The sequence below is a fragment of the Dama dama genome, chromosome 4, assembly GCF_033118175.1.
Source record: "Dama dama isolate Ldn47 chromosome 4, ASM3311817v1, whole genome shotgun sequence".
NCBI classification, from domain to species: domain Eukaryota; kingdom Metazoa; phylum Chordata; class Mammalia; order Artiodactyla; family Cervidae; genus Dama; species Dama dama.
The window spans coordinates 59,674,368-59,693,076 of record NC_083684.1 but is presented as its reverse complement, the minus strand read 5'-3'; the positions used below and the strand labels follow the sequence as shown (position 1 = coordinate 59,693,076).

The window sequence follows — 18,709 nt, the reverse complement described above, 5'->3', positions numbered from 1 at the left end:
CTCCATGGCCACAGAGTGAGAGCAGGCGTTTAATTCATGGGGGCTGAGAGCCCTGCCCCCATCCCCTTGGGGTCCCCACCCGTCCTCCAAGTCCGGCCACGTGGAGGGCTGTCCCAGTCCTCAGTCCCCCTTCCGCTGCACCCTGGTGCCCAGGGCCCCGGGGTAGGGCAGGCCCAGGGCGGGGTAGAAGGCCTCCGGGAGGGCAGGGCCCGGGCCCAGCCTCTGCAGGTGTGGGTACACCAGGCCCAGCTCGGCAGGGCCGTAGCGGATGGTGCCCGGCGCGCACAGGCCCCGCATGACTGGGGGCAGGAAGCCAGTGTGCAGGAGGGAAGGCGGGGGGTCCCCAGGAGGCGCCAGGCCCCAGGGCCCCACCAAGTCCTGCTTCAGGGCCCCCGCCCGGATGACGGACGTGAACTCAGGCCTCGTTGGGGCCAAGTGGCCCGACGGCTCCTCGTCCTCACTCTCCTCCAGGTCTTCCGTCTCCCCGGGGACGGGCTCCACTTTGATGGGTTTGCCCCGGGGCTGGGGGGCCTCGTCCTCCTCCGGAGGGGTGGGCTGCTTTGCTTCCACTGGAGGCTCTGGCTCTGCAAGAGGAAGATTCTGAAGGGCGCCATCTTATGCATCCCCAGCCCTCAGCCTTCCCGTCTGTAGAACAGGCCATGCTCCGTGGACCAGACCCATGGGCCTCCGCTGTCTCCCCTTCAGGGACAGTTGGCAAAGTCTGGAGGCATTTTGGGGAGGAGGATGCGCCTGGATCCGAGGGGGTGGATGTCAGGGATGCTGCTAAACACCATACAGTGGGGCGGGCTGGCCCCCACCACAAAGTGTGACAGGGCCCCAGAGGTCAGAGGTCTGGACCCAGGCTGTCCAACGGGACTTCCTGCTGAGCTCTTCAAATGTGGGGAGGATGACTAAGGAAATGGAATTGAATCTATTTATGATTATTTTGTGCCACACCACATGGCCTGTGGGGTCTTAGTTCACCAAGCGGGTATTAAACCTAGTTCGTGGCAGTGAGAGCCCAGAGTCCTAACCCGCGGACATCCAGGGAACTCCTGGAATTTGAACTGTACTTTTACTGTAAATAGCCTCCACACCCCGCACGGGTCCCAGAGGCCGCTCAGAGCCTCCCAGGGGCTGGAGGAGAGCTCACCTGTGGGCTCTGGCTCCGGGCTGGACGCGTCCTCACGGGCCACACTGGCCGGAAGCTGGAAGGCATCCAGAGGTGTCCGCTCCCCCTCGGCTTGGCTGGGACAAGACATGAAATTGGGAGCTAGGGGCCCAGGCCACCCAGCCTCGGGAAGGGAGCCTTCCTCCTGCCCACCAGTCTTGTGAGTGGAGACCTCCCCTCCCCCTCTGAGTGCAGGCACCTCCCCCCACTGCAGTGACTGGGGACCCCATCCCACCCGAGGCACCTAGGCCTCATCATTGGACCCCAGACTTCAAGTTGGCTTCTAGACCAGCTTGGCCCTGTCTCCTGAAGCCAAACCTCTGCAGCCCATGGATGCCTGGATGTCACCCTAAGTGTCCCCTTGGGCACCGCATGCTCATCTGACCTCAGCATCTTCCTTCCAAACCTGCTGCTCCTCCCAGAGACCCAGGCCCAGACCCCGCAAAGCCAGAGATGGCCCGGTGGTCGCCCCCTGCCTTCCTGACTCCTCCACCCGCGCTGCCTGGCAACTCCCGAGGCTCCCAGCCCGTCTTGTCCCACAGACAGACCTCCTCTTCATGGCAGCCAGAGGGTCCTTGCACGAAGCCGATTTGACTGTGACTGCCTCCAGCTCTAAACCCTCTTGTGGCTCCCCAGTGCCCCACCACCATCTTCAGCTTCGTTCCTGGGGACTCTACTCCAGCCCAGAGTGCTTGCTCCCTTTGGTTCTTCAGCTGGGTCAACTGGGCCTCTGAGCCTTGTCTGTGCTCAGCCTGGAATGTCCTCCCCACCTCTAGTTTCTTTCCATCAGTTGCTCTGGCCCTCTTGTAATTGCCTGCCATGGCCCTCCAGTACCCCAGAATCCACCTAGGCCTGAGGCTACTTTGCATCTGTGTTTCTCCCTAGAAGAGACCATCATTTCCTCTCTGCCTTCTGCAAGCAAGGTCTTTTTCCTCCAGGCCTTCACTCTCACTGGACTCCATTCCCCTTCATGTTTTTACCGCCTCACCCCCCTAGACTTGTCTAGCAACCCTCCCTGAGAGCTACCACCCAAAGGTGGGAAGAGCTGGCAGATTCTTCTGGAAGGAGTTTTGAGCTCCTCATGGAAAGGAGGGGGGTGGGCAACCCTCACCTGAGCACATAGCTGACCCAGAGCACATGGCGCTCTCCAGGGCTCTTCCCACTCACAGCCACAGTGGCCACGGACTGCAGCCACACAAAGCCCCCGGCGCGCTGCAGCCAACGGTAGTAACCGGTCATCACCTGGCCCTTGTCCAGCACTGGGCCCAGCCCAGGGACCAGGAGAGACCGGAAGGGATGGGATGGGGTGGGATGGACAGAGAGAGAGAGAGAGACAGGTGGACAGGGAGACAGGGGCCGAGAGGGGGCGGGTGACAGGGAAACAGGAAGGGTGAGATGGTGGGGAGAAGAGAAAGGCAGGGCAGAGAGAGACAGAGAGAACCCAAGTCAGAAAGACTGAGAGGGAACCTGGCAGCAAGGCCCCTGGAGTTTGAAGGCTGGGTCAGAGAGACCCCAGTCCCCGTAAATCCCATCCCCTGCCCAATTGCTGAGACTTTGCTCAGGGACGCCTCCCTTGCTGCTCATCCTGTGATGAGCTGGCAACAGGAGAGACCATGGTCAGCCTCAAAGGACTTCCAGGGAGCAGGGCAGTGGGGTGCTCAGATCTAGGGTGAGGGGTTCTCACGGTCCAGGTGGCTTTGGCGGATCCTGGTCGCATCCTGTCCATGGACAAACTGGTAGCAGCTGCGGCCCACCAGCTCCGAGGGCCCCAGGTCCATGTGGTCGCTGACCCTGAGAGCAGGGGCCAGCGGAGAGGGGGGGGGAGAAGGGGTCCGCGACCATGGCAGGGGGAGAAGGGGGCGGGGTTGGTTCCGGAGTCACTCAGCGCCCAAACCCTGGCTCTGGAGTGCTCCGGGCTTCAGTTTTTCCCCCTTAAAACGGGCGGGAAAATATTTAAAATAATAATGTCCCCTTTTAGGGCGGCTATGGGCATCCGAGCAGATGGCGTTCCTGGGTGTGGGGTGGCCCCGGGCACTCAGAAGGCCCCTGAATTGTGGAGACGATTTCGCTATTTATTGATAATTTCCACCCCCACCCCCCCCCCCCCCCCCCATTGCCTGGTGCGGGAAACAAAGTGGATAAGAGATGAGAGACCAGTGAGGCAGAAAGAAATAGGATCAAGAACAGCTGAGCTCTGCAGAAGGGAGCCGCGAAGGGAGGACCTGGCCTCTAGGGAACGGACGTGGCCCCGCCTCCAACCCACAAGCCCCGCCCCAAGGCCCCGCTTCGTCCCCGTAGGCCCCACCTCCACCCCGCAGGCCCCACCTCCACCCTGCAGGCCCCGCCTCTTCCCCGTAGGCCCGCCCCGTCCCCGCAGGCCCCGCCTTCACTCCTCTTCTAGGCCGCCCTCCGCCGCTTTCTCGACTCCCGAGTCTCCCCAGGGCCGCAGCCTCCTGACTCCTGGCCTCTCTGACCCCCCGCCCGCCTCCCTCTCCCGTGCGCCCCCATCGGCCCACCTCTGACCCCAACCCCGGTACCTGCTCTCACAAGCAAGGATGGTGAGACCCAGGCTGAGTCGGAAGACGATCATGTGTCCGTGCAGCGGCAGCTCAGCTAGCGGAGCCGGCGGCAACGTGTGGCCAAGGGCCACGAGGCCCAGGGCGCGGGCCCGAAGGCGGCCGGTCACGTGGATGACCTGCGTCGGAGGCGGGGTCAAGGCGGGGCCCTTGGGGCCACAGGGCCTGGCTCTGACCGTCGTCCCCAGATCCTGGGGCCCCCGGGAAATAGCTGGCAGGAACACAGGGCCGGGGAGGGGACGCGGGGGACAGACGCTGGGCACGCCAGAGCTCACACCCACCTTGTACCCCGAGGCCTTGACATGCAGACCCCTCTTGGTGAGGGTGGATTTCATGCGGATGAAGAAGGAGCGCTCCTGGACCCGGGAGGATGGAGACACCTCTGTGGGGCTGGCCTCTGGGGCGGAGCATAATGGAAGGTTATGGGGTCCTGAAGCGTACACTCACAGGCCACCCCCGCCCTCTGCAGACAGAGGGTCATGACCACAATCACTCTGACACACCTGATGGTCCTACCAGCCCGCTGACACCGTATACTAAGCTCCCCTCCTTCTCACCGGCAGCCAGCCCCCTCTTTCTAAAGCTCAGATCTGACCCTATACCTATGCTCTGAACCTGCCGTGGCTCCCTAGTACCCTTGGGAGAAAGCCCAGCTCCTCGCCATGGCCTGAGACTGGCAAGCACTGCCTTCCAATGACATCATCTCCAGCCACAACCTCCAGGTCCCAGTTCAGACATCTCTGCCTCCAGGAAGTCCTCCCTGACCCCCAGGCTGGGTCAGCTGCCCCTCTGGGGTCTCTCCTACCCCAGCCCTGCCCACTCTGGGTCATCACTGCCTGGGGACCGTCCAGTCTCCTCCACTGGACTGTGAGCCTCTGGAGGGTGGGACTGGGGCTCTAGCCACCGCTGTGTCACCAGCCCTACCCAACACAGGGCTGAGCACAGAGTGGGGGCTCCAGCTATCGGAACAAATAAGCCTCACAAATACAGATTATCCTATAAACCCTGTGAAGCAGTCTTATAAATAGGCTCACACCCAGATAACCCTGTCTGGGCCTCAAACTGAGGTGTAAATATAATCACGCTTGCCAACAATCCCACACGTGTCACAGACATCTCCCAAGCTTGCAAACACTGCTGATAGCTCACGCGATTTTCCTATAAAACAAGTCCCATATAAAAAAGCTTAATTTTGAGAAAGACAACCTCAGTCCCCCAATATCTCAGAGCTAAAAGGAACTTGCAGGGTAGTCTCCAACACTCTCCCTCCCCAACACGGAGTGGAATTTTCCACTGGAGAGAAGGGTTAGAAGCACAGACCCTGCAGTCAGCCAAACCTGGGCCAGAGTCCAGCTCAACCACTTACAGCTGTGTGACCTGGGACACTTAACTCAACCTTTCTGTGCGAAGTCCCAGGTTCCTCCTCTGAAACATGGAGATCGTCACAGTTTCTGCTTCATGAGTTTGTGGTTGGGATTTAATAAAATTACGTACTTAAAGGCAGGGCACGTGTAAATGCCCAATAAGCACGCCTGGTAAATAATAATAACCCACAGGCACCCACCTCCAGGAGGGGGTCTTTCTAAAGCTCCAATCCTGGGTATTCAGGCATTCTTAGGGAGCTTAGGCAATTTTAGGGAGCCATGTCTCACTGTCTCAATTTAGACTCTGACTCATTTTACAAAAACTTGCTTTGCACAACTCTTAACAAGAGTGTTTTTGTTTAAAGAATACATATTTGGAGACATTGGACCCAGTGTCCCTCAGGCCTCTTTTTTTTTGGTGGGGGGGGCCTGGGAATTACCGATTTCAGGCGTATCCGCAAGCGAAGAGGAAGATGAGGAGGAGGAGGAAGAGGAGGGGATGGAAGGCGGGGTGGGGGGCCCGGGGGTTGGGGCCCGCAGCCCCAGTTGCTCCAGCACCTCGGAGTGGTCCCCTGGGTGGATGTAGTCGAAGACGCTGCTGCCCGTCAGCTCCACCTGTGGGCGAAGGAGTGGGGGTGCAGGAGACCGGTGAGGTGAGCGCCGTCACTCGCCCACCTTACAAGCAGGTGTGTTTCATACCAGTCTTGTGTTTTCATTGGAAAAATAAAAATTACTTAAACTTTTTAAAAAGGAGAATATAAACTTAGGCTCTTCCCGTGCCCTCTCACTTCAAACCCAGAGATTATTAAGCATTTTCTGCCCCTACCTCCGGTATGAAGAAGCTGGGGGGAGGGGACTTCCCCAGTTGTCTAGTAGCTAAGACTGCGCTCCCACGACAGGGGACCCTGGTCAGGGAACTAGATCCCATGTGCCACAACTAAGACCCAGTGCAACCAAATAAATTAAAATCAAATCAAATAAAAGAAGCTGGGGGGGGAGGGGTTGGAACAGGGGTGTCATAGCCTCTGTTTACTCAGTTCCTGCTTACTCACTCTCACCCCCATACAGCAAACAACTGCACCCTGAAATGACTCACAGGATGTCCCAGCACAAATGGAAATCAGGACACAAGCAGTGGAATGGCTTTCAAATTCTTTAAAGTATTAGAACCTTTTAATTAGATTTTTACATTCAGTTCAACCCTCAAATTTCTCGCAGCGGTCCCCTCATCTCCACACGGTCCCAGAGCCGGCAGCCATCTTCTCCCGTGTGTTCCTGCCCCAGAGTCCTCACTGGTTTTCTTTCCTTCAGTCCTCACACACGTACCCCTCCATAAGGTACTCCTTGGACCATGGCCCTCCTCTGCTTGCAAACCTACCATGCTCCCACTGCCCCTGGGTTTGGGGGTCACATGCTTCCCTCTATTCTCATTAACCCCCCCCTCCACACACACACACACACAAGCTTCCAGCCTTCCCTCCACTTATCCTTCCCTTCCTCTTGTCCATATTCCCCCTTCAAGGTCTTCCTCTTCCATGAACCTCCCTCCAACAACTCACCCAAGAGCTGCTCACAAAAGCCAAAAACCAATGCACTGAATTTTCTAAATTGGCCATTTGTCAAAATCGCTGTAAAAACGCTAAAAGTTGGTGGCAATTTGCATTGATTGGATCAGCAAGACCTAAGATGCTGCAAGGAGCCAGGACTCCAGGGATGGGGGCTTTGGGCTTCTCTTTGCCCTGCTTGCCCTCTCAGACACCAACTTCAGGAGCAGAAATAGTGGGCTGAAATCAAGGCAAAATGCAAACCAGTCAACTAAAATGCCCCCCCAAATCCTCCAAGCTGGCAAAACCCGAGTCCTCCGAATACGAATGGTTGGAATCCTTTCCAAGTGTTAAGAATAGGCCTTCCCTCGTGGCTCAGTGGTAAAGAATCTGCCTGCCAATGCCAGAGGCTCGGGTTCGATCCCCGGTCCAGGAAGATCCCACATGCCGCAAAGCAGCTAAGCCTGTGCGCCACAACCTGTGCTATTCACCGCAGCTTCACCGCAACTACTAACCTCAGGTTCTACAGCCTGAGGATCACAACTACTGAGCCCCACACGCCCTAGACCCTCTGCTCCACAACGAGGGGAGCCCGTGCAGCGCGACTAGGGAGTAAGCCCCGCTCTCCACAACTAGGGGAAAGCCAGACGTGAAGACCCAGCACGGCCAAAAATAAATAAATAAGTACAGTTATTTGTTAAAAGTGCTAAGAAGAAACACTTTTTGGTAAATATCAGTACATTTGGTGACCACTCACAGGCAAACTTACCTTTCTGCTGACTTGCTTTCTTCAAATCGACCTATTACTTTAAAAACCCTCCTCTGCGTTTGGTGTCATGTTGGGTCCCAAAAAACACACTTTGGGACCCAAAGAGCCCATCCTTTTTTTTTTTTTTTTTTTCTTCAATGTTGGTTTGGTGAGGCCAGGAGAGAGGAGGGCGGGCAAGGGAGACAGCAGCTGAGCTGGGCCAGGCGGCCTGTTGCGGGCCCCTTACCTGTGAGAGACCCAGGTAAATGGAGACGGTCTCTGAGATGTAGAGAAACTTCCCGTCCTGGTTCAAGGCAAACACGAAGCCATCCAGGGACTAGAGTGGGGAGAGAGGGTGGGGGGCATGGGGGGAGGAGGACACGGCATCTGTAAGAGGTTCTGAAATCTGGATCTCTGCTTGTGATGGGTTAATCCGGGGTAAAGGGCTTCAGTGGCCCTGGGGAGGAGGAGGAAGAAAAGGGAGCCCCAGCAGCCTGCCTCCCAGTTCTGGGGCTCCCCCCAGGCTGAGGCTGGAGAGAAGAGTGCCTTTCTCCCAAGTCAGCCACCAGGTGGCAGCAAGGAGCAGCAGTCGCGGAAGGGGCCTCACCTGCAGAATGTGTCCACCCAGGTGCTGCTCAAAGACCTCGGAGACCAGCGCCACGGGACCCCTGCGGCCTGGGGCTGGGGGCAGAGTGAGGAGTAAGGCCAGAGCCTGCTGGTTTGACCTCTGACCTCTGGGAAGACCCGCCCCCCCCCCTCCCCCCCCAGGGAAGCAGGCTACATATCGCCCTATCTTGTCCCTAGTCTTGAGGCACTGGGGGGCCTTGTCAGGGAGAGACCCAGGGTGTGAGGAGGGGCAGACAGACACGCAGAGACAGACAGACACCAGGAGATAGAGAAAGGGATTCATTTATTCATTCGCCCATTCAGTCCTCCAGCAAACGCCCTGGGCATCTGGCCTTCACTGGGCAGTGCTAGAGACAGAGTGGGTGAGGACCAGGACACCCACCCCTGCCCTCACAGGGTACCCAAGTCAGGGCAGATATAAACGAGCCAGAAACTGACAAATACAGAACTACCATCTGTGGCCATTGCTAGGGAGAATCGAATAGGTGGCATGAAATAAAGAAAAATGGGGTAGGGCCTGTTGAAGGAGGGGCCTCTGGGCTCAGACCTGAAGGATGAGAAAGAGGCAGAAAGGAGCCAGAAAAAAAGAAAGAGACAGAGAGATAGGGACACAGAGAGACACTGAGAGACAAAGATACAAATAGATGGACAGAGATACAAAGGAATAGAGAAAGAGATAAGGACATTACAACTCAACAACAAAAGGATGAGGAGTCCAGTTTAAAAAATGGGCCAAATCAGGAAACTCAAACAGGGGCTCTGGATCAACCTAGAGGGGTGGGATGGGGAGGGAGATGGGAGGGAGGGTCAAAAGGGAGGGGGTATATGTACACCTGTGGCTGATTCATGCTGAGGTTTGACAGAAAACAGCAAAATTCTGTAAAGCAATTATCCTTTAATAAAAATACTAAATTTTAAAAAATGGGCCAAAGAGGAATTCCCTGATAGTCCAGTGGTTTGGACTCAGCGCTTTCACTGCTGAGGGTCCGGGTTTGATGTCTGGTCAGGGAACTAAGATCCTGCAAGCTGCACAGCACAGCCAAAAACAAAATCAAAGTCGGGCAAAGGGTTTGAACAGACAGTCATCCAAAGAAGACACACAAACGGCCGATAAGTACATGAAAAGATGTTCAACATCATTAGTCATTAGCAAAATGCAAATGAAAACCACAATGAGAGATTATTTCACACCCACTAGGATGGCTAGAATTTAAAAAAAGAAAAAGAAAAGAAGTGTTGGTGAGGATGTGGAGAAATCAGAAGCCCTGTGTGTTGCTGGTGGGAATGGGAAACGATACAGCCAGTCTGCAAAAATAGTTTGTCGATTCCTCAATAAGTTAAATATAGAATTACTATTTGTTGTTTAGATGCTCAGTCGTGTCAGTCTTTTGCGACCCTGGACTGTAGCCCTCCAGGCTCCTCTGTCCATGGGATTTCCCAGGAAAGAGTACTGGAGTGGGTTGCCCTTTCCTTCCCCAAAGAATGACCATATAACCCAGCGATTCCACTCCCAGGTATATATCCCAAAGAACAGAAAACAGGTGCTTTAACAAATACTTGGACGTGAATGTTCATAGCAGCATTATTCCTAATAGCGAAAATGTGGAAACCGCAAATGTCTACTAACTGCTGAATGAATAAGTAAAATGTGCTAAATTCATACAGTGGAATGTCATTCGGCCATAAAAACAAATGGAGTACAGATACACGCTGTGACATAAAGGAACTCTGAGAACCATTATGCTAAGTGAAAGCAACCGAACACATGAGGCTACATAGTGTAGGATTCCATTTACATGAAACACCCAGAACAGGCAAATCCAGGGACAAGAAGCAGATTAGTGGTCGCCAGGGAGGGGCAGGAGAAGCTGGGAGAGACTGTGACCCACACAGGGCTTTTGGAGGGTGATGAACATGAACAGATAGACGCGCTGGCTGCACACTGTAAAATGGTGAATGTCATGTTACATACATTTTAGCCCAATACAATTTTTAAAAAGAGAGATAGAGCGATATATAGACACAGAAATTGAGATACAGATAGACAAAGACAGAGAGACATGATGATAGAAGGACAGGGACTTCCCCCGAGGTCCGGTGGATAAGACTTCCCATGCTCAATGCAGACAGCACGGGTTCGATCCTTGGTTGGGGAGCTAGGATCCTGCAGGCCACCACCAGCACAGAACATTTTAAAAAAATAAATAAATAAAGAGATGGAGGGATGGAGGGAAAGAAATGCACGAAGAGAGATACAGGGAAAGTGGCAGGAAGAGACAGATAGTGAAGGAGACGGAGGCAGAGACACAGGCCGTCCATCCCCTCCACAGTCAAGAGCAGAGGGGTCCAGACATCCACGCTGGGCGTTGCAGAGAACGACTCCCCACGCGGTCTGTGCTCAGACTGGGGAGTCAGTGACCTCGAGGGTCACCAAGCACCCGGCTCCTGCCGGCCTGAGGGTCCAGGTCTGGTGTCTGTCACTGTCCCTCCCTGGCTGTGTGCCCTGGGGCCAGTGCTTCACTTCTCTGTGCCTCAGTTTCTTCCTCTGTCAAATGGGTTTGCTAAGAGGACTGGCTGATCCGTTAGGGGATGTTGAGCATTCATCCCGCCTAGGGAACAGAGAGGGCCTACCAGGGGCGGGCACGCAGCAGGTGCTCCCAAAACAGAACCTGGGATCAGTATTAATAGCCTGATTACTATTGTGATTTCCAGACTATCAAAACACCAGGCGGCGGAACGCCGCCCGCCTCCCCCCCACAATCAGGACGCAGCCCCCAAGCTCCACCCCAGCTTGGCCACGCCTCCTCCCTCCAGGAGCGACCCCCCATATCCTCACGGCTGTTCACACCCTTTTCCCACCCCCCCAACCTGGAGTTCCAGGGACAATAACTGAGGGGGGTGGTGGTGGTGATGGGGACCCCTCCCCCGAGATGCAGCAGGAACCAGCCGGGTGACAGGCGGGAACAATGCCGGCTGCTAATTGTCGCAATTTTCCCCTGTCATTTTTGCTAATTCCTTCATTTTCCCTCTCACAGGATCAGCCCAGGTCAGACTGAACGGCTGCAATTAACAGCGTTAATGGGCACGTCGGGATGGGGGTGCGTGTAGCGGGGAGGGCTCAGCCACTCGCTCTTCCCCTATCCTGTCCCCTGGGTCTCTCCCCATCCCTGACTGAGGGGTCTTTGAGGGATCTTAGGACTCCTAGCCCTCCCCTGCCCCAAGTCCACCGACTCCCCGCTTCCTCCTTCTTCCCCGGTCTCTCCCACAAATACCTCAACAACTGTCCCTCCCAGATCTGCTCCTTGTTCACGTCCAAACCCCAGCCATCATTCCCTCTTTCAACAAACATTTGCTGCGTTTCCTATCAAGTCAGCCTCCCCTGGAATGAAACTGCCCCAGTTGTCATCTTCCCTCCAAACCAGAGGGGGCGCTGAGGGGCCAAGGGGAGAAGCTAAGGCCTCACCCAGGGGTCCCGCCCCCACCCCCCACCCTCCAGCCGCCCTGGGGGCTCTGCTGTCCCAGACTGGTGGGATGAAGGGCTGGGACTTCAGGAACCTGTGGAAGTCTGGGAGAGGGAGACCCCCTGCCTTCATCAGAGTGCCTTGCTCCCTGGAAGCAAGCCTGAGGCCTGGAGCCCTGGGAATTCTGCCTGTACTTTCCTCAGCTGCATCTGTGAAATGGGTCTAGGGCTGGAGCTGGGTGGGCTCGTGCATGCAGATGGCAGAGCCAGGCGCTGCTGCTGCTCACTCCGCCGTGTCCCACTCTTCTTGACCTCATGGACTGTAGTCCACCAGGCTCCTCTGTCCATGGGATTTTCCCAGAAAGAATACTGGAGTCTGTTGCCATTTGCTACTTCAAGGGATCTTCCCAATCCAGGGATCAAACCCGTGTCTCCTGCACTGGCAGGCACTGCGGAAGCCCATACAGTAGGCAAGTGTGTGTTATTCTTCGAGGCATTTCTATGGATAAATTCCACTGCAGGCACCTTCTGGGGGTTACCTTGCTGTCCACCTTGGCCCTCTCTTTCCTCACACCCACACCCCTGTTTGGTAAGTCCCGACGCTGGACTGTCACTGCATCTCCTGGATCCCACCACCTCTCATCTCACCACCCCTACCCTGGCCTAGCTGCCTCATGTCCAACCTGGATCACCTCGCTTGCCTGCTCACTGGGCTCCCTGCTTCTTCCCTCACGTCCATCACCTCTGTGGCTCCCATCTCACTCGGAGTAGCAGCCAAAGTCCTCGCCATGGCCTGAGAGGCCCTGCAGGAGCTGGCCCCTGACCCGCTGACCACTCCCCCTCCACTTACTCCTCCCTTCCTCTCTGGAGCCCCTGACCTCACCGCTGTGGCCTGTACCCACCAAACTGATTGTCGCCTGCCTCAGGGCCTTTGCACTTGCTGTTCTGTCTGCCTGAAACCCTCTTCTTCCGGCTTTCCTGAGAGCTTGCTCCCTCACCTCCTCCCAGTCTCAGCTCAAAGGTCACTTAGAGGGGTCACGCCTGACATGTGAATTGAGATGTCCCCCCACCACCTAGTTCTAACAGTGCTCTGTCACTGAGTTGTATCTGACTCTTTGTGACATCATGGACTGTAGCCCACCAGTTTCCTCTGTCCTTGGGATTCCCCAGGCAAGAACACTGGAGTGGGTTGCCATTTTCTCCTCCAGGGGATCTTCCCAACCCAGGGATTGAACCCACGTCATCTCTTGTGTTTCCTGTATTGGCAGGTGGATTTTTCACCACTGCGCCACCTGGGAAGCCTCCCCGCCCACCCCCCAGTTCCATAGTTGCCCAGCAAATACTTAGTGATCCCTCCCTGTGGGCAGGCACTATTCTAGGCTCAGCAAATAAGGTGCTGTAGGGGAGAAACACGATAAACAAGAGAAGGGACTTCCCTGGTGGCCCAGTAACTAAGATTCCAAGCTCCTGGTGCAGGGGGCCTGGGTTGGATTCCTGGTCAGGGAACTAGATTCCACATGTTGCAACTAAGGGAAAAAAAAAAAAAAGACCCTCCGTGCTGCAACTAAAACCTGGCCCAGCCAAATAAATTAATAAATTTTTTAAATTAAATAAACAAGAGAAATAAGAAATATATATCAGATGGCAATAAGTACTATGGAAAGAAATAAGGCAAGAAAGGGAGACAGGACATGCTGGGAGCAGGGGGTTGTTATTTTTTATTTGGCTTCACTGGGTCTTAGTTGTGGCATGTGAACTTTTTGTTGCAGCATGTGGGATCTAGTTCCCTGACCAGGGATTGAACCCGGGCTGCCTGTAATGGAAGTGCAGTCAGCCACTGGACCACTAAGGAAGTCCCTTTTGTTTTTAATAGTGCGGTTGGGGAAAGCCTGATTGAAAAGCCCACATTCTAGGAGAAGGAGGGGGTTCCTGGTAGAAGTATAGCAGGTGCAAAGGCCCTGGGGTGGGAACAGGCTTTTCTGAACAGCAAGGTGGCCCATGTGGGGCAAGGGCTTGAAGTCATTAGAGAGGTTGAAAGGGGACGTTAGGGAGGTAGAGGGCAGGGGACCAGGTTTGTAGCCAACCTCCCAGGGCAGGAGCTTTGTCCTGTTCCCCGCGGTGTCCCCAGTCCCTAGAACACTGCCTGGCACAGCTGAATCAATGACAATGAATGAATGATAGGAGATCAAAGATGTCTTCTCTTCAGACTCAAAGCCCCTGGGCTAGACTTCAACATTTGTGATCCCATTTTACAGATGGTAGCGTGAGGCCAGAGAGAGGCCAAGCCCAGCAACCCAGAACCCATCCTTGGAGACCCACACATATGCCAAGTATGGTGATAGAGAAGGTGGGCATCAGAGCCAGACCACTTGAGTTTTGAATCTCATCTGGGTCCCTTGTTGGCTGTGTGACCTTGGGCAAAGAGCATCACCTCTCTGGATCTCAGTTTTCCAGTTCTATAAAATAGTGATCAAAACACTGCCTCCCTCTGATGATTTCTGAGAAGATTAAGCAAGTGAATTTGGATCCACTGCTCAACCCAGCGTCTGCCGCGTATATTATTACTAGTATTTTTGAGGAGAACGGGGGAGTCCCCCCTCCTTTAGAGAGCCTACATTGTGCTTTTCTCGAATGGCAACTAAGTCACTGGCCTCAGTTTCCCCATCTGAACTGCTGAAGCAGGTTCTTGGCCTCTTGCTGAAGACCCCAGGAGAACAGATGCCCCCATTTCTTAATTTTGGGGGGAGTCTACGCAGTTCCTGCCCGGCACACTGCCCCACTCTGCTGTCCCACCTAAAGGCAAGGGGGTTACTGAGGTCGGTGGTCTGCCCCCTCGAATGACCCATCCTGGCAAGCGGGGAGGGGGGAGTCCGGACCCCGGCGGGGCTGTCCCCCACTCCCTTTCTCTCCCCGGGGCTTAGGGACAATAGACAAGATGTTTATCCCCCGCCGGCGCACATGTTGTTCGCGGTAATGACAGTAATCAGCGGCGCTAATGCCGCATTCTCTCCGCGCCAGTCAATTCGCCTAATTACCGCCTGGGAAGCCGGATTATTTAAATTTAAATGGTGATTTATTGCGAACTTAATCAATGCTATTTTCTCTCCCCCCTCCCCCGGAGACCAGGGCAGGAGGGGAATTGGAGCCCCTCCAACCCCAGCCTAAGGACAATCCATCTTGGGGTGGGGGGTGCCGCAGTTGCTTAGGGTGTCCTGTCCCTGTTACCTGAGACCTCTGAAGAACACGATTCGCACACTTCTAGTAATAAGAGTAAAGCAATAAAACATAAAATAGAAGTAATAACAATAACGTAACACTTCTGTGTAATGAAGTCTGAATAATAATGAAAGTAGATATCTAAAAAAAAAGAAAGTAGATATCTATCTATATATATCTGTGTTTTACATGTTCTATATTTTAACATATTATCGATTGCATTTCGTTATCATGTCTTGGCGAGTAGCATGGCAGCCTGTCCAGGGCAGGGATTTTTTTTTTTTTTTTTTTTTTTAAGGGCAGGGACTTTTATCCAGTTTGTTTCCAGCTGGGTCCAGAGGGCTCAGAACAGTAGCAGGCACACAGGAGACGCTCAATAAACCTGCAGGTACCCACTGATAAAGGCTTCCCTGGTGGCTCAGTGGTTTAAAAAAAAAAAATCCGCCTGCCAATGCAGGAGATCTCTGGGTCGGGAATATCCCCTGGAGAAGGAAATGGCAACCCACTCCACTATTCTTGCCTGGAGAATTCTATGGACAGAGGGAGCCTGGTGGGCTACAGTCCATGGGGTCGCAAAGAGTCAGACTGAGCAACCGAGGGACTAAACAACCACCACTGATAACAGTAATTGCTACACAATGGCTGTGTACTCTGAACCAGATGTGCTTAAGGTCTTTATTACCTGGTAGACCTTTTTCTCTTCTCAGCCTTGGGGAGGGGAGGGGCTTCATCATGATTTCCATTTCACAAATGAGGCACAGAGAGGTGAGGCAACTGCCCCGAGGGGCACAATGCTGGGGAATGGCCAAGCGAGGACACGGACCTCTGTCTTACTGAAGCTCGCCATCTTACCTGCCAGGTTATCCCGTCCTCCTCCCGCATCCCAGACTGGGAATTCAGACGCCAGAGTCCTTGTGTTCTCTCTGGGGGTCCCTCCGGTCTGAGTGCGGGGTGTTTCTTGCTCATTAGCGGACGGGAGGCCCAGGCTGGGTCCTCTCTGTCCCGCTCATGGAGCTGCGGGTCTCCTTTGTGAGAATCATGAATCATTTCCTCTAATAAAAATAACAGCCCTTTCTAGTGGCATGACCCCTGGTACGGCCAGGCCAGAATTCATTAAACCGACACTACCTGGCCAGAGGGATTGGGGGCAGGAGGAGAAGGGGACGACAGAGGATGAGATGGCTGGATGGCATTACCGACTCGATGGACATGAGTTTGAATAAACTCCGGGAGTTGGTGATGGACAGGGAGGCCTGGAGTGCTGCGATTCATGGGGTCGCAAAGAGTTGGACACGACTGAGCGATTGAACCGAACTGACCTGGTGAGCCCATTTTACAGATGAATGAACTGAGGCGTGGACAGCAGAAGCTGTCTGATAAGAACGCACAAAAGGTCTGACTCCAAATTTTGTACTCCCTTCCTTTCGGGTGGAGGAGCTTGGCCACAGCTAGAGCGCAGCTCAGACCCGGGGTCCCCTGCCCTGGGGGAGCGCGCCAGGACCCCGCCCCCGCGCATGCGCACTCACCTAGGCCCGCCGGCGGCCCCGAAGACCTCAGCCCCCAGGGCGGCGCCCCGAGGGCAGCAAAGCGGCGCAGGCGGAGGTAGGTGACGCTGAGACGCACGATGGACGCCTTGTCCAGCTGGCTGGAGATGGCTCCGGGCAAAGGCAGTAGCTTGGCCAGCTCGAAGAACTCCAGGTTCTCCTTTCCGCGCCGCGAGCGCGCAGCGTTACGGGACTTTTCCTTGCGCTGCGCCTGCAGGCTGGGCGGGCGGCGCGGAGGGAGCGTCAGCGGGGCCCGGGGACTCCGAGATCAGGAGCGGAGGAGGCGAGCTCCGCCTCCTGGGGCCTCGGGAACGGGGGGAACGGGACGTTGGAAGTGGGTTCAACACTCTGGAGGTCGGGACAGAGCCTGAGAGTGACTTCTCCGCCCAGCTGTGGGGCAGGACTTGGGGGTGTAAATGCTCGGGGGAAGGAGGAAGGAGAGGGGAGCGGTAAGAATGTTGAGTAGGAGTCCCGAAAAAGGGGGCTGGGAACCGAACGCCCAGTGTGCGGTGAGTTGCAGAACCTCGGTAGAGCAACTCCGGGTGAGAAAGTCTAGCCCGAGAGGGCGGGGCGGAAGGTGAGTGTGAATTCTTCCCGGACCCCGCCTTAGGGGCGGGGCCACAGTCCGAGGGGCGGGGCGAAGGCGAATGTGAATCCTCGTCGGATCCCGCCTTGGGGCGGGGCCACAGCCCGAGGGGCGGGGCTTTGCTCACCAGGGTCCAGGCGGGGCCTTGACCACGAACCCCGGCAGAAAGTCCCAAGGGACGCTGCCGCCTCGACCTCCCCCTCCACCGCTGGGGTAGGGGGTCGCCATCTCCGCGAGGACCCGTTCAGGCGGGCTCAGAGCGGCCTGCGGGACTCGAGAGCCGCGTCTCCTGCAGCAGGAAGGAGCGGGAGGCAGCGCTCAGTGCCCGAGGGGGCGCGTGGGACACCTGGTAGGCAAACCAAGGTCCGCGGGGTGGGGCGCAGGGTCCCGGCGAGGAGCTGCCGCGGGAGGCGGCCTCAGTTTCCCCTCCCCGGAGGCCAGGCTACACAGCCCGCAGCTCTCACCGTGCCGGACTCCGGGCGAAGCTCACTCAGGGTGAGGACGTGCCCCGCCGCCGCCTCCCCCGCGCCGCCCGCCAGCGCGCCCGCCTCACGCCCGCGCCGGGCCGGCTCCCGCATACCAATAGGCGCACGCGGCGCGCATACGGATCCGACCGGCCCGCGCGCTGCGTGCCAAGCATGCCCAAGCCGGGCGGGGGGCGGGCGCCTCGCCGGGGCCCAGGCGAGACCGGCTCCAGCCCCCAGAGCCCTCTAACCCGGGGACCTGCTCCCACCACAAGCCCATCCCAGGAGTCTGGTTTTCGCATCTTCGGTGAGCCTATTTCCCGGGCTCGGTTAAAGAGATAGGGGCGGAGGGGACAGAAACTAGAGACCCCACCCGATGCTCTCCCCACGGACCACCCCTCACCCCCTGGGGGTGATGCCACGTGTCTGGGCCGCCAAATCTCCGCAACCACAACTTCCTCCCTGAAGACCCCCGATGCAGCGGCCAGCTCCTCAGCCCGAGGTAGCCCTCAGGATGGATCCAGAATTCTGAGCCCAGGTGTCCTGGTATTCAGATTCCCCAGAACCGGAAACATGTTCAATTAGGTCTTCATTCCTCCAGGGCTAGGCATTCAGGGTCCAGCCCCGTTCCCCACATCCACACCGCCCCCAAGCCTCCCCAGCCAGGTCCCCCGATGCCCTAGACCTTGGCATTCAGATCCCCCAGGCCCCTATTTCTCTAGGACCCAACCTCCGTGCGCCCCTACCCTCAGCCCCGGGAGACAGGCGTTCCGATGCCCTAGCCCCCAGGACACTGGAGTCCCGGTCCCCTTCACCTCCAGGACTCAGGAGTTCCCTGTCCTCTCATACCTGCCCCCTGGCGTCCCCTACCTGCAAGACCCACCGCCTCGTTACCTGGCCGCGAGGGCAGGCTCCGGGCGCGGCGTGGGGCCGGCCGGGCGGCGCAGAGGAGCGGCCCCATAGACCCCGGGGCGGGTCGGGCTCGGCGGGGCGCGCGGGCTGTGGCGCTAGGCTCTCTGCGCCCGCCGAGGCCTCGCAGACTTGGATGCGTGGAGACAGCGCCGGCGGGCGGGGGCGGGGCCTGCTGGAGCCCCGCCCACGGAGTCTCCGCCCTTCGGTCCTGCCCCGCGTCGGCCACTCGGATCTTTTCCGCGGTTGTTGTTCAGTCGCTCCGTGGCATCCGACTGTTTGCGACCCCATGGACCGCAGCACGCCAGGCCTCCCTGTCCTTCACCATCTCCCGGAGTTTGCTCAAACTCATGTCCATTGAGTCGATGATGCCATCCAACCATCTGGTCTGTCTTCCCCTTCTGCCTTCAATCTTTCCCAGCATCAGGGTCTTTTCCAATGAGTCGGCTCTTCGAATCAGGTGGCCAAAGTATTGGAGCTTCAGCCTCAGCCTCAGTCCC

The 18,709-nt window shown here is 56.5% G+C and overlaps 1 protein-coding gene across 2 annotated transcripts; it reads right to left on the bottom strand.

The window, feature by feature from the left end:
• Positions 1-9: 9 nt before the first annotated feature.
• NPAS1 (neuronal PAS domain protein 1) lies at positions 10-17,163 on the bottom strand. Of its 2 annotated transcripts, XM_061139682.1 has the most exons (11): positions 16,964-17,163; positions 16,233-16,468; positions 8,011-8,084; positions 7,651-7,740; positions 5,552-5,726; positions 4,029-4,144; positions 3,709-3,866; positions 2,856-2,962; positions 2,283-2,430; positions 1,154-1,248; positions 10-584 (listed from the first exon to the last, which is right to left on the bottom strand). In XM_061139682.1, the coding sequence occupies exons 1-11, from the start codon at positions 17,062-17,064 to the stop codon at positions 121-123; spliced, it is 1,764 nt and encodes a 587-aa protein (XP_060995665.1). In that variant the 5' UTR covers positions 17,065-17,163; the 3' UTR covers positions 10-120. The 2 variants fall into 2 exon arrangements, with proteins under 2 accessions (XP_060995665.1, XP_060995666.1); XM_061139683.1 differs by lacking the exons at positions 5,552-5,726; positions 7,651-7,740; positions 8,011-8,084; positions 16,233-16,468; positions 16,964-17,163 and adding an exon at positions 5,114-5,483.
• Between the last annotated feature and the right edge of the window lie 1,546 nt (positions 17,164-18,709).